Source organism: Acinonyx jubatus, chromosome A3 (assembly GCF_027475565.1).
Source record: "Acinonyx jubatus isolate Ajub_Pintada_27869175 chromosome A3, VMU_Ajub_asm_v1.0, whole genome shotgun sequence".
NCBI classification, from domain to species: Eukaryota; Metazoa; Chordata; class Mammalia; order Carnivora; family Felidae; genus Acinonyx; species Acinonyx jubatus.
In genome coordinates, this window is record NC_069388.1 from 17,029,685 (window position 1) to 17,045,332 (window position 15,648).

The 15,648-nt window shown below is 44.2% G+C and overlaps 1 protein-coding gene across 13 annotated transcripts in view; it reads left to right on the top strand.

Moving 5' to 3' along the window:
* Nucleotides 1-15,648, top strand: part of PTPRT (protein tyrosine phosphatase receptor type T) — a 1,056,329-nt gene that overhangs the window by 358,254 nt on the left and 682,427 nt on the right. For all 13 annotated transcript variants that reach the window (XM_027070121.2, XM_027070126.2, XM_053199941.1 and 10 more), the window contains 2 exons: nt 1,312-1,393; nt 10,176-10,291. In XM_027070121.2, coding sequence (XP_026925922.1) covers nt 1,312-1,393; nt 10,176-10,291 — 198 coding nt within the window. The remainder of the gene's footprint in view (nt 1-1,311; nt 1,394-10,175; nt 10,292-15,648) is intronic.

A 15,648-nucleotide genomic window follows, 5' to 3' on the forward strand; every position in this document is an offset into this window, starting at 1 on the left:
CCAAGGTCACATGCTTAGTAAGTGGTGTAGTCAAAACTACAACCCAGGCATTCTGATCGAGAGCTCAAGCCTTACACTGTCTTCCTTCTTAAGATAAAGATGGGACACTATCTATTGAATTTGGCAACTATGAGGTTATTGGTATTTGCCATGAGAGCAGTCCTGGGGAAAGTGTTGGGGGAAAAAGTCCAGATTATAGTGGGAGGGGGGAGTTTTGCAGTGGGAAGTAAGGAAGTGTTGAGAGTGAGTGTTGATGAAACTACTGAGAATCCCAAATGTGATAGTAACACAGCTGGACTGTGCTAGAGCAGATCCTGCTGCCAGAGGGTAGCTTTTAAAGAATATGAGAAGCCCGAGCATTTTATACCTATGGCTGAAGCTGATGGGAGATAAAGACCATTGGAATTAGGGAGGTCAAGGGCATTAATCACAGTGTCCACATAGTCACATCTTCTAGGTGAAGTTAGTGGGTGACAAGCACAGCTGTTAACTGAGTTGTAAAATTTCCACTGAAATACACAGTTTGGGTGAGAGTCAGAATGGAGAATTCAAAGAACTTGTTGCCCTTGAATTCCCTGATACCAACAGTTGTGTATGGGGCTTATCTTCAAGAGGTATTATTAAGAAATTGAGATTGAGGAGAGAGACCAACCAAGAAACAGACTCTTAAGTGCAGAGAGCAAACTAATGGTGACCAGAGGGCAGGTTGGTGGGGGGAGGGGAGAAATAGGGGCTGAGGATTAGGGAGTGCACTTGTGATGAACACCAGGTATTGTGTGGAAGTGCTGAATTGCTATATTGGACACCTGAAACTGTATGTTAACTGTATTGGAATTAAAATTTTAAAAAACTCAGATGGAATATATTCCTGGGAGATGTAGAATCAAATCAGGGTAAACCCTCCTTGGTTTATGGTAGCTTCTAAGGTAAGCTCCTGTCACAGTTCATAAGAAAGTTTGGGATATTAGGAAGTAATTCTTCTCTGTGTTTCACTTGAAACAACAATGAAAAAGGTGCAGATTGGGGTTTCAAGCCATGTTTGGGTGGTTTTTCTGCATTCAAGCGTTATTTATGAAATCCGTTAAAAATGTTCCGTGTGGCTGATTCTTCTTTAGCTGGCCATTAGAATGTGGCCTTTTTACCTTGTTTTGGAAATCCGAGGCAATTGGCAGGGTAGCGTGCTAGAGTAATGTAGTGCCTCTTTGAGAGGCTCTCATGGGAAGCTGAAAGAGAAGGTTTGGGGGCTGGGCGGCTTCCTATAATGCCTACAACCACTTCTGCAAAATTGACTCTCCCTCATGTGTGTTGCAGGTGATATTTGAATCCGTCTCTTTGAAGGGTCATCCTGGCTACATCGCTGTGGACGAGGTCCGGGTCCTTGCTCATCCATGCAGTAAGTCTGTTCCCTCCTCCTCACAGCCTTGCTCCATGCCGGACTGGGGAGCTTGGAGGCTGTAGTCCCCCCACCGCCGTTCATTCAGCTCACAACCATTTCTCACCCTCCTTTTTAATCCTTCAGAAATGCTTACATACTCAATGCAATCAGTCCTGAATAAATTCGTCATTTTGCTGGCCTGTTCAACAGGCAGTACCTACAGGAAATTTGCAGAGAGTGGCAAAACATCTTCGTTTGAATCTCTCCCCGTCATTAAGGGAGTCTAAAGTCCTGATTGTTTATTAGTGGGATTCAGACCACTGAAGTGGAAGAATTAGAAGGCTTTGGATGGAATCTTGTGCAATTGTCTTAAAAAAAACACCACCAAAACACTGGGCAAATTAGCCACTGCTCACTCACAGGGAAAAGTACCCCAAAGCTATTAATTCTTTAAAAGTAATTTTAGATACACTCATCAGCTCTGTGTAGATGTAGGGAGAGATTTCTCATGTGGTTAGTACTTCTGGTACAGTATCAGGAGTCCTCAAAGGCATACTGCTCCTTTCATGCCCATCCACTTTCCCCTTGAAGCTCCTTTTGTTGTATTTAGCCTGAGATTTCTGAATGTGTTTGTGCAAAGAACTGTGGTTCCCAGTTTCGCAAAATCCCAGAGGCAGTTGGTGGCATCATATCTGGTGACATTTGGCTGGGGGGGGGGGACTGTAATCAGAGGGATACACATGGGGATTAGGGCACCTCTGAGGAGGGCTAGCAGGGGTAGCAGCCGTTCTGCATGTTGGAGATTCCCATTAATTTATTGGCGGCTGTCTGGTTCCAGGTATCTCCTGGAGGGCCCTCTCTACTCCCTCCTTGCACCATTGGTTGTGGTGCAGTTTGCTCTTTTCTCCACAAGTGTCTTTGTCCCTGGTTGTTACAGGGCTTTTCAATCCTTTCATTTTGGGGCTGTTTTCAGTTCAGCCCCATGCATGTTGCTTTAATTGAAATGACACTTTCCACTTCTGCAATGAATTGTTAGCACTTTGAACATCACTTCCTTCCCCGGCACTAGAATGCTTAGAGCACCTTCTTTGGAAGAGTTTGGGACAAGTTCCAAAGGGTTTTGGCAAGACAGTCTTTGGGATAATTGTATTTTGTGTTTGTGCAAGAGAGCCCCTCTTCCCCTAAATCAGCCAGCCTCTCAGTGCTGAGATCCTACTGGGTTATTCATTGCTCTGGTCTAAACTTCCTGTCCTTTGGGTTGCTTCCTGGGTCTTTGGGATTTCAGTCATGCCTGCTGATCCAGACCTCACATGAAGAAGTCCCCCCAGCCATGCAGTGTTTATATAGTAGATACACAGTTAATCCCCTCACCTGGATTAAGCCTTCCCCTCCCTGGCCTTCTGGGAATCAGCTGCCCATTAAAGAATGATCTTTGACCTCAGACTGGACAGCTGTGTCAGGAGATGCCTGCCCTCCCTGCAGTCTACTTAACGCCACACACCCAGCTCTGCACAGCTTTCCCAGTTTTGAGGTAGTCTCTCTGTGAGACCACGTCAGTTTCCCCAAGCCCTGTTGCACATCCCATCATCGTCGGGGACCCTCACCTCTGCTGCAGCCTGCCACACCCCTGCTTCTTACTCAGTGCTTGATGTTTGCACTCTGTCTTTCTTTGGCTCTTCCCAGGAGAATCCAGTCTGGCTTTATCATAAGGGATCCCAAATCTCTCCACTCGAGCTGGAGTTTTCCCCTCTGCTGTCACCCCACCTGATACCTGTCCCTTGTTCCAGTCTTAGCTCTGCCCATTGATTCCAAGCGCTGTCCATGGTCTGCTATGAAAGCCAAATGCTCCCTTCTCTCTGAGAAATCTCTATGGGAGAGGGTTCTCTGGAGGGTGTTTGATGCTCCCCACCCTAAAGTCTCATGCCCCCCCCTTTGGAATTCTCCCCCTCCTTGGGGATGCTCCTGAATTTAGGATTCTCCTGACAGCCTCGTATTCCTCCTGCTGAGGAATGTGGATTGCGTGGTTATGGAATTGCTGAGAGCCAGTTACCCAGCAAATGGGCCATGGGATATAACTCAGAAAGACGTGACTCTGGCTGTGTTCCTTTGTAATGTGAGTGCAACATGGAATTCAGCCTTGATGCTTAGGCACCTTAAGCTTAAACTTCCCAGAAGTCAAAATGTGAGGACACTGCAATAGTGTCTGGAATTGGAAAAATTCCACTTAATTATATGTACAAATACTGGCAGTGCATATAGTCCTCAGGGGTCTATCCATAGCTCCTGAGTTGTGTGGAGGTGAATGGTACCTCGCAAAAGCCCCTGGTTGAGTTCTCTGCTCAGTCTACGTCTACTCCAGCTTTTTATTCATACTTCCTTTCAGTAAGTAAATTATTTGTGCATTAGCTATGTGTCAGGAATTTGTGCTGGACACAGGGGATACTTAAATGATCAAGTTGGTTAGATCCTTGTCTCTGTGGTGTTAACTTAGCAGACTTGCATAGGGAGGAAAGCTACTAAATAAGTAATCTTAAATAGTAATGAATATAATTTCAGATAGTGATAGTGCTGGGAATATAATAAATGTGAGTGGCTGGCATGAGGGGGGGAGTCCTTAGAGTCTAAGGGGCAGGGGAGGTGTCTATGCACATGTGGTCTGAGCTGAGATGGGAGTCCCCTGTGTAGTGATCTAGGGAGGGGGGCATGCCAGGCATTGAAAACAGTAAGTGTACATGTCCTGCACTGGGAATCCGCAGGTGCCGCCAGAACACCGAGAGTGTAGGGAGCGTAGATGTGGATGAAAGTGGGAGGGAGGCTGAGGCCTGACCACTCAAGCCCCTGAGAGTCCTGATGAGGTTAGGTTTTAATCTAAGAGCAAAAAGGAGCCAGTGGAGGGATTTATCCTAGGGATTGATTTGATTTAAGTGTTACAAGATCACTTTGGCTGCTCTGTGGAGAACAAGTTGAAGGGGAGTAGAGAAGTGAGGAGACCTATTGGGGGAAAGTTCTGGAATCACGGAAGACATGGTAATGGCCCAGACCAGGCTGGTGGAGAGATGTCCATTCATCATGCAGCATATGCTTCCTGAGTGTATACTCCAGGACAGGCACTGCGCTGGGTGGATGGGAGTAACTCTCTGCCCTCATTCATTCTCTGCCCTTCCACTGGGACTGAAAACACTGGAAATGAAATCGGCAATTATGTGATCTACAACAGAGTGTAAATTAGTTTGCTAAGGCTCCCATACAAAAGCCCACAGTCTAGGGGGGCTTAAAAAGCAGAAATTTATTTGCCCGCAGTTCTGAGATGGAGATGGCTGGGTTGGTTACTCCTGAGGCCTCTCCCCTTTGCTAGCTGTGTTCTCACATGGGCTTTCCTTTGTGCACACATGCTCGTGATGCATCTCAGTGTGTCCAGATTTTCTCTGCTTATCAGGATACCGGATAGATTAGATTAAGGTCTGCCCTAGAAGCCCCATCTCCAAATACGGTCACAGTCTGAGGTGTTGAGCAGTAGGGCTTCAACATAAGAATTTGAGGGAGGAGGGGCGCCTGGGTGGCTCAGTCAGTTGAGCATCTGGCTTCTGATTTCAGCTCAGGTCATCATCTCATGCTTTATGAGTTCGAGCCCCATTATCTGTGCTGTTAGTGCAGACCTTACTTGGGATTCTCTCTCTCCCTGTTTCTCTGCCCCTCTCCAGCTCGCGTGCGTGTTCTCTCGTTTGTTCTCTCTCTCAAAATAAATAAAGAAAGAATTTGGAAGGCGGAGGAGACACAATTTAGCCCATAACAGATGGTCACCAGTGCTGTGAAGAAACAGGGAGAGAGGTGGACGGATCAGAGATAACATTTAGGAGGTAGAGTCAGCTGGTCCCATTTGATAGATTAGTTCGGAAGGCAGAGGCATCAGAAATGGTGCACTCCTGGATTTCCTGGCTGGTGCAGGCTAGGCTGGTGTAGGTCTATCAAAGGTGGAGCCTGAGTGATGCCTTCCAGCGTTCCCACCATGCATGCGTCCTTGGGGGCTGCTCATGGGATCATGAGTCACGCAGACTGCTAGAGGCTTCTGAACTGTCCTTTGGGTTGACAGTGCTTCTTTCCCTCTGAAGCTTTCATATTAATGCATTTATGACTTTGCTTATGGTTGTTAAAAATTTAACTATATGGAGAAATATACATTCTCCCCAGGCCTTGTCATTCTCCACTTCTGTCCTCTAAAACATTTTTTCTATTAACATCAGGTCAGTGCTTATCAATAGGCGATTCCACAAAATATTCCAGAAGTTCCAAGGGGTTAGTGCCTGATTTGCAATTGTAGTCTCGATCGATCTGAGCTGAAGTTATGACTTTGAATGATTGCCTCGCAGCTTCCAAAACAGTGACCGACACAGAGGCGTAATACTCAAAGGAAATTATTTTCTCTTACAAACTGAAACCTCTCGTCTATATTTTATAGCCCATTTAACATTTTTGTGTTATTATAAAAGTGTTTTAGCCATAGTCCCCCTCTGCTGTCATTTCTCAGTGTTAGCCCTTAGCAGGGTGGCCACTGCGTGGCAACCACATATAATAAATGTCAGCACAATTTTCCACCGGGTTTCTAAGTTTCTAGCTCCCAAGTTGACTTTTGGAATTTTTTAGACTTTTTTTTCCTTCTCATCACAACCTTCTGGGGCCATGTCACTGACCCCGTGGAGTGTCTGTACCACATTTCTAATGTGTGTACTGCTCTTTCTCCTCAATTGCGTGGCTTCCTACTGAGGACCGTCAGGCTTAAAGAGCGAGAGAAAGGGCACAATAATATGTCTTTGGATGTTGCACTGACATCTGCAGGAGTTTAAATGTCACCAGCATCAAGGCATTTTGCCCCAAATGCATAGTTAGTTTTCTGTTAACCCCATTCAGCAGGATCCCACTTTGGGGTTGCTGGGTCTCAGTGGGGAGTGAGGGTGGAGTGTTTAAAACCACAAGCTGGAGGCCGACCTGGGCCCCAAGGACAAATGTGTTTGGTAAGTTGAAGCTGGCAGGATAAATTCTTTCTCAGAGCTGTAGATGGTGGGGGGGATAACAGTTGAGAGAGCATAGGCCTCAGAAGTGGACTGTGGTCAGGGGAGAGGGGGTGGAGAAGAGGGGTCAGAGAGGCCAGGAGCTCAGAGAAGTGGCCTGAACAGGTCCCCAACATGAGGAGGATCCTCAGAGAGAGACTTTTGTTGTGAGGTGGGGATGAGGCCTGGGCTCAAAGAGCAGACACCAGAGTAAGGGCATGTAGAGAGAACGCTAAGCAGGGAGGAAGGTGTTCTCGATAAGCTCCTGTGTCAGGAACCTTGATCGGCGACTAGCAGTCATGTGATCTGCAGCATGCTGCCTGCATTCATGGGGCCAGAACCAGCCAGTGGGAATGATTCTGGATGACTTAGCTGGAGCCTTATAACAGAGACCACACCCAGAGGACCAGGCCTGCAGATGTGTTTTGTTAGGTCTGCAGGGTGTTTGAATGGAATTCATATATGTATGTATATTCATATATATATAGATATTCATATGTATATAGATATTCATATATATGTATATTCATATATATATACATATATATGAATTCCTAATATATTAGATTATATATATATTAGAGCATATATATATATATATGTTTTAGAGAGAGCACAAGCTAGGGAGAAGGGGAGAGAGAGAGAGAGAGAATATCTCAAGCAGGCTCCATGCTCAGTGTGGGGTGCCTTGCCATGGGGATTGATCTCACAACTGTGAGATCATGACCTGAGCTGAAATCAAGGGTCGGATGCTTAACTGACTGAGCCACCCAGGTGCCCCCAAAATTCAGTCAAGATTTTAGAATGAGAGATGTCACAGAAAACCTGGATTTCTTACTTGGGTTGACAAACTGGACACTTGGCTGACAGCAGCCTTCATCTGGAAGGCTGGAATGGCCTTCATCTGCTGGATTTAAGTAACAGCTGCCTCCTTTTAAGGGGTCGTGGAGCTTTATCCATTTTCCTTAGTCCCCTCCACTCCTTATTGCCTCCTTAGTGCTGAGGCTGGTGTCAGATACCCATTATTATTGTGTGTGTAACGTTGTTGTTCTTACGTAGAGAGAAATCTTTACTCAAGTCTCTGTCAAAAGTGGGGAAGTGAATGATGGGGCAAGGAGGTGGTGTTTTGTTTTTGTTTGGTTTTATGACTGAGCTACTTCATTCATTTATGTAAGTGGCTCCTGTAGGTGTGTGGGTTCAACATCTGCCATAAACCATCAGTGTTTAACCAGAATATTAACACTAGGGGCTATTAAGCCTCTGAACTCTCTACCATTAAACCTAGAAGGGAAGCAGGAAGAGGGATTGAAGACGAAGAAATCCAGACAAAAGGTTTTCTGCCGAGAAGCTGGGAGTCAGAAGCAAGTAGGGGACATTGATCCAGAGAAGATGCATTTCTGATTGCAGAAGTCCCAGATGTTAAACCATTTGCCCAATGTCCCCAAGGGCATGGAGAGACATCCCTTTGTAAAACCCAGCACAGAGCCTCCCAACATTGGAGTTAAGGCTCTTCTCCCTCCCTGTGCAGAGTGGATGTTCCTTTCCCTTTAAACCTGTGGCATAAATGGGCTTACCAGGTTTACTCTCAGTCCCACTTGAAGAATCAACTTGAACTGATAGTTCCAAAAATAACTTGACAAAATTATACAGGAAAGCAAAAAGGAAACAATTTCAGACAATCAAAGCAGCATGACATTTGTCAGGTTGACTAGATGCAGGAATCTTCAATTCTGAGAAGCCCACAAAGACAGATCTTCCTGGGCCTTCAATTTTTGACACCACTTTAGCAGTGGGGTCCTGAGGGTGGCCCGAGGGGGTCTCTGAGCTGTTGTCATTTGTTTAGAAGCCCGAGCAGAAGGTGTGTGTTTTTACACAGCAAGTCTGCCTCTTCATGCCGAGGGGTTTGGGTTTTGCTGAGCTCTATACTTGGTGACACAGGCTGGTGGAGCAGGTAGTGTGTAGCATGAAGGCTGTGGGGACAAATGGCAAGGAAGGGGGGTGGGGATCACTTGTGATAAGATATTCGGGAGCAATGAGAGCAACCTAGAGAGTCAGCACGGCCTGGCCTGCAAGCCCTGCCTCTGGTCTCTGGGGTCCGGGTGACACTGTGGACTTCTCATTGCCCAGGAAGCTGGACATCACGCTAGTTAAATGTTGACTTTGGGGCCAAAATTTGGACTTAATTCTGTTTCTGTCTCTTATTAACGCTACGTAGCTTTGGGCAAATTAAACTTGTTGGGCTTTGATTTCTACCTCTGAGAGGGAAATAATAATGTGTACTTTATAGGAATGTTACAAAGTTAAATTAGATGAAACACGTAAAGCATTTATCACAGTGCCTGCCATTATAGGAGCTTTAGATAAGTGACATGATTGTTATTATTTGTCTCTCTGGGTATTTGACTCTCTCTGAAAAGATGGCCAAAGGCCCTTGTTGAACCTTCTTGATCCTCTTAACAACTGTTCATTTGGTCCCATTGTGGGGTAGTTGATGTCCAGTTTATCACTGATTTGGTTGATGTGTTAGGGGGTCCTTGGCACTTTTTGAAAAGTTTGTTTTGAGGGAGAGAGAGGAGGGGGAGCGGAGAGGGAGAGAGAGAATCCCAAGCAGGCTCCATGCAGCACAGAGCCCAACATGGGGCTCAATCCCATGAACCGTGAGATCACGACCTGAGCCAAAACCAAGAGTTGGATGCTTGACCAACGGAGCCACCCAGGCCCCCCAATGGGATCCTTGGCACCTTTGTGCCTCAGTGACGAAATTATACTTCTAGACATTGGTTATCAGCCCACTCATCTTTGGAGAGTTCAAATAGGCAAGAACCTGACTCCTCAAACAAGGAAAGAGATGAATCCATTAGCCCAACATAAAACTGCTTAATTCTGGAATTGATTGCTCACAGACCCTGTGAGTTTCATTTGAAAGTCCCTTTTCCTGTTATGCCGAGTCCCCAGAGTAAATGACCCACCTCCCTCCCATCCTTAGGAGACACTCTAGCTCAGAGTTAAGAGTGTAGACTCTGCTTGTTTCTTGAGTTCTTGGTGCCTCAGTTCACTCACTATAAGACGAAGATGATCCACCACCAACTGCTTTCAGTTCAGTGAGTTACTATGTGTGCACATGGCACACAGCACCGACTGCTTAGCAGTCGTGAATGATGACTACTGTTTTTCTCCTCCACCTGTGTCCCTCCTTTGCTCTGCCCTCCCTGTGATGTGCATCATCAATGCCATCACCAAGGCCAGGCACCTGGGTCTCAGGCTCAAAGTGCTTTGCTTAAGCTTTCTTCATTTTGCTCACTCAGGCTACAGGGAGGAATTATCTATGCTGAATCCTCTCCATGTGCCCACCTCCATTTTCTTCTTCCAAACATGCCCGTATTGCCCAGAAGCTAATATTAAGGATTTTGAAGCTCTCAGAGACCTGGATTCATGTCTTAGCTCCCTCACTTTCTGGCTCTCTGTGCCAAACTATAACCCCTCAGAGCCTTAATTTTCTGATCTGTGAAATGAGATATTACTCATCTCAGGGTATTGGTGAGGTTTAAGCGAGGTGATCCTGTAAAACTCTTAGAACAAACAGTAGCTGACTCATAGTAAGTGATCAAACAGCAGTATCTCCTTATTGCACCAGGCCACTTTCTAGGTGCAGGTTCCACCCTGCTGATCGCTCATCTTGCATGGCCATCCACGGATGGGGAAGTGGCACAGGCTGTTGAATTGAGTCCTCATATGCTGTTTGGTTTCTCTCCTAGGAAAAGCACCTCACTTTCTGCGGCTCCAGAATGTCGAGGTGAATGTGGGGCAGAATGCCACGTTTCAGTGCATCGCTGGTGGGAAGTGGTCTCAGCATGACAAACTTTGGCTCCAGGTAAGAATGGGAGTGGCCCCCTGTGTACACGTGCCCATCCCTTGGTAAGGGAAGAAAGTGTGTGCTGTGATGAAGGGCTTGGTGGGTGAGAGGAGGGGATATTTTTTATTTACTTCTGCTCCTTAGATGATACTCTGCATCCATGATCTTGTTAGATCTTAACTCTAATTCTGTTTTGTGGGCACCAGGATACCCATTTTACAGAAGAAGGCGATACCACAAACATAAAAGTGACAGAACTAGAATTTGCAACTATGACCTTTCTAAGCTGGCCTCTAACAGACTTTGTCCATTAAGCCCAGAGACACAGGGCTAAGACAAACTCAGTACTTTAGATTCTGGGTATGTGGAATCCTAAAATCTTGAGTGGAGGGAACCTAGCTGCTACTCAGTGGTCTACCAGATTCCTATTTGTTCCTCCACAGCCTTCTGGTGAAGTCTTATAAAATCACCCTTTACCAGAATATTTCACTAAATGAGCAAAGCCATCTCTTCTTTGGCTGAATGAGTCCATCAGGAGCGTCTGCTGGAAATTTGTTCTGAGTTTGAATCTGTTCCACTCGTAAGTCTGCTCGTTAGCCTTACTTTCAAAGCAAGATAAAAGAGAATCTTTTTTAGTGGAGGTAGGGGAAAGGATGGGACCTAGAATTAGACACAGATTGTTACAGCATCAGAGATACTCCCACGGATGCTGATATAGAAATACCAAGGGCTAAGGCAGCACAGAGAGTCAAACTGCTGTTCAGTGAGTAGCCACCAGGCACATGCGGCTGTTGAACATATTTTGGTTTTGTTTTTTATTTTATATTTATTTATTTTTAAATGTTTATTTTTGAGAGATCACGTGCCAGCAGGGGAAGGACAGAGAGACAGGGGCAGAGGATTCGAAGCAGGCTCCATGCTATCAGTGCAGAGCCCCACACAGGGCTCGAGCTCACAAACCATGGGATCATTACCTGAGCTGAAGTAGGATGCTCAACCTACTGAGCCACCCCGGTGCCCCTGTTTTATTTTTTATTTTAAACAGATTCATTGAGGTATAATGGAGATACAGAATTTGAAGTGTGTAGTTTAATACATTTTCACATGTGTGTATATATGTGAAACTTTGGTCACAGTCAAGGTACTAGACATGGCCATCATGCTCAAAGTTTCCTCGTTCCCATCTGTAATCCCTGCTTTCTGCCTTCTTCACTCTTATTTGCCTCCAGGCAATCACTGATCCACGTTCTGTCACTAAACAGTTGATTCTGAAACTATATGGGTTTGAACTGGGTGGGTTCAATTATACATGGATTTTTTTCCGATAAATACAGTATAGTATTGTAAATGTATTTTCACCTCCTTATGATTTTCTTTTCTCTAGTTTCCTTTATTGTAGGAATGCAGTCTATAATATAGCATACAGAACATGTGTTTATTGGCTATTTTATCAGTGAAGTTTCTGGTCAACGTAGGCTATTAGAAGTTTAGTTTTGGGGGAGACAAAAGTTATACATGGATTTTTGTATGTGTAGGGGTTCAGTGCTACTAACCCACATTGTTGAAGGGTCAAGTGTATATTAATTGACATGTTCTAGAATTTTCTATAAAGGGAATCACACAGTATGTGCTCTTTTTTCACTCAACATAATTATTTTGAGATTCATCTCTGATATTGTGTATGTATATAGTTTATTTAAAAACTTTTCTTTGTGGAGTAATACTCCATTGTGTGAGGATACCATAGTTGCTTTATATATTCATCTGCTGATGACATGTGGGTTGTTCAAATACTGGTTATTTCAAAATAAGTTGCTGTGAACATTCATGACTTGAATGGACTTAGGGGCATATGCTTCCATTTCTCTTGGGTAGAAGTGGAATGGCTGGGTCATATTCACTCCCATCAGCAGTGTATGGGAGCTATAGTTGCTTACCAATATCCTTACTACCACTTGGTATGATCAGTCTTTTTGGTTTTAGCCATTTGAATAAGTGTGTAGTGTTACTTCACTGTGATTCTAGTTTTCCTTTCCCTCATGACCAAGAATGTTGAACATCTCTTCATGTGCCCACTTGCTTCCATTTGTATGTCTTCTTTGGTGCAGTGCCCGTTTAAGTATTGTGCTCATTTATTATTGGTTTGTTTGCTTATTATTGCATTTTGGTAGTTCTTTCTATATTCAGAATACAAATTCTTTGTCAGATACATGGTTTGCAAATGTTTTCTATGTGTGGCTTGTCTTTCTATTCTCTTAACAGTAGCACTGGAGGAATAGTTTTTAAATTCAGATGAAATCAGGGGTGCCTGGGTGGCTCAGTCGGTTGAGTGTCTGACTTCGGCCTCAGGTCATGATCTCACGGTTCGTGGGTTCGAGCCCCGTGTTGAGCTCTGTGCTGACATCTCAGAGCCCGGAGCCTTCTTCAGATTCTGTGTCTTCCTCTCTGTCTCTCCCTCCCCTGCTTGTGCTCTCTGTCAAAAAGAATAAATGTTTAAAAAACATTAAAAAAAATAAGTTCAGATGAAATCAAATTTATCATTTTTTTTCTTTTTTGGATCTTTTCTGGCATCATTTCTATGAAATGATGATCTTTGCCTAACCCCAGGTCACAATGATTTTTTTTTGTTTCCTTCTAGAAATTTTATAGTTTTAGCTTTTACATTTAAGTCTGTGATCCAGTTTAATTTTGCATATGGTGTGAGGTATGCATCAAAGTTTGTGTGTGTGTGTGCGCGAGCGCGCGCGCATTTGGATACCTCAGTTGTTGTGGCATCATTAGTTGAAAAGAACATTCTTTGCTGTACTGCTTTCATCCACATATGTGTGGGGCTCTTCCTGGGCTCTTCTGTTCCACTGATCTCTTTGTCTATACCACTGTCCCACTGACTTGGTTACTGTAAGCCTTATAATGCGTTTTGAAACCAGGTATTGTTAGTCCTCCAGTTGTGTTTCATTTTCAGAGTGATTCTGGCTATTCCAGGTCTTTTGCATTACCATAGGACTTTTAGAATCACTTTGTCAACTTCTACAAAAAAAGCCTGTTGGGATTATGATGGGGATTGATTGCATTGAATCTATAAATCACTTTTGGAGAGAACTGACATCTTAGCAATAATGACTTTTGTGAGTATGAACATGGTATATTTCTTCATTTATTGAAGATCTATAGTGATTTCACTCAGCACGGTCTTGCAATTTTCAGTGTATAGGTCTTACACATTTTTTTTTGGTCAGACTTATCCTTTTTGGTCTAAAAAGATCTCAATTTCTGACTTTTCACTGCTAGTGTATAGAAATACAATTGACTTTCGTATATTGATCTTGTATCCTAGAACCCTGTTAAACTTAAAACAGCTATTTACATTTAAATTAATCAAAATAAATAAAATTCAGAACTTAGAAGTCCAGTCAAACTAGTCGCATTTCAAGTGCACAGTAGCCACATGCATCTGGTGGCCACCATGTTGGACGAGCAGAGACAGAACATTTGCAACATTGCAGAAAGTGTTACTGGAGAGCACAGCTCAAGCTCCAAGGAAACAGGAATGTTGTTTAGAAGAAACTAACTCCAGTTACCTCCACCTTCATTTATTGAAAGATCTCCATCATGTCTTCAGGTTGACTTAGCGTGAATGTTGGTCCCTAGCCCATTCGGAATCATCTCTGCACACTTTGATGGGATTTGATAGCATTGCTTCTCTTCTTGGATTTGAACCTATCTCCCACAGTTTGGAAAATCCCTGGGTGAGATTGCACCTCTAGGAGCTAACAGTTCTTTCTTGTTCCTTAGTGCAGTAGAATGAAAATAACAGTGGTGCCTGAACCTCCTGTTTCCTTGGGCTGCCTGCAGACCCCAAGAATCCTTATAAACTTCCATGTGTCACTTAAGTACTTAGTGCTATTTACTCTTTCAATTGTAATTTGTGTTAAGGTGCATCAGGCTCTCAAGAAGCTTTGTCATTTCAATGGTATTGTCCCAGTTGGGTCAGGAGACTGAAAAGGAACAATCACAGTATTCTCAGCACCTTTATTTAGCTTTTCCAATAATTTTATGATCATAATTGCTACATTTCTGAGTTGCGCGTCCTAAATCTTGGGTTTGTCAGTGGAAGGGTGTTAGAATGTAATAGAAGTTTTGAAGAAAATAGAAACATATGGTGCGGAGCTCTTCCATACCTCATATACCTGCTTTTCAATGTAAACCAAATCTTAAGTCACAGAATGTTTTTCAGGTGGCTTACAGTGGGACATAAAGCATGACAAGATAGCATAAATTAAAAGTGAGGTGACACAAGATAGGAAAAGAAGACCTTGGAGCTGGTCATAATGTTAAAACTGATTTTCTCCACATCTGTGGCTTACCGGTGGGTCACAATTGGAGGCCCCAGTACCACAGCCGCCAACGGAATAACTTGTCAGACATACAGTTCATGGTGTCCACAAGATAAACACAAACCAATTTCTCGGGAAAATTCTAACTCGTTCACACAGAAGCCGGATAGGAATTGTTCCCAGAAGTCCTCATAAAGAAAACAATGTGTGATATAAGGAACACCGTTCTCCACCACAGCCTTATTGAGGGCACACAAGTGACTTTCTCAGGCTTGTTTCCTATAATGGTGCTCTGTGCAAGAGTAGTTTGGGGAGGTGGTCGAAGAGGGAGGGGTGGGTGTGGGCAATGCAATATGACAAAGGTCCCCAATTCTCTGCTAAATCCATCTCCGTCCTGGGATACTTTAAATATAGGTGGTGAGTGAAAAGATTCAGTAGCTATTCCTTTAAGGAAACCACTAGAAATACTGTCTCCCTCATCTGTATTTCAGGAAATATTGGGAGGTAGATGGTTTATCCTCTGCTCGCTGGCAAATGCCTACTTGGCTGGTTAAGTCCAGGCTTGTATTCAGCAGTGTAGCTGGAAGTAAGTTAATGTCTTTGTACAAAATATGAGGCCCGTCATAACACCTGTCACTCAGGATGCCACTGTGCCCTGATCTAAGACAGGCTAAGGCAGTAGTGAATTTCTCATGATTTGGCTGCTTTGGATCTGTTCCAGCGCCTAGAGGAGTAGCAGCCTGCAGACTGGCCAGAGTTGTGTTCCACATATCAAGGCTGTTGTGACTCAGCCTGAGAATCTCCGAAGCAAGTGAAACAGGCATGTTGTGGCCAACAGTCTGCCTTTCAACAATGCTGTTTCCTTCTGTAGCTTCCAAGATATGCTGAGGAATCACTAAGCCACCAAAGATGGAAACATTTTTATCCACCAGTTTTCAGTCTGGGAAATAAAGCCAGTGACTTTGTTTCCGGAATAGTATGTCGGTGCCCCCTCTCTCTGGCAATGTTTGGGGAGTGGTCAGTGGACTCCTAGTGTGAGAT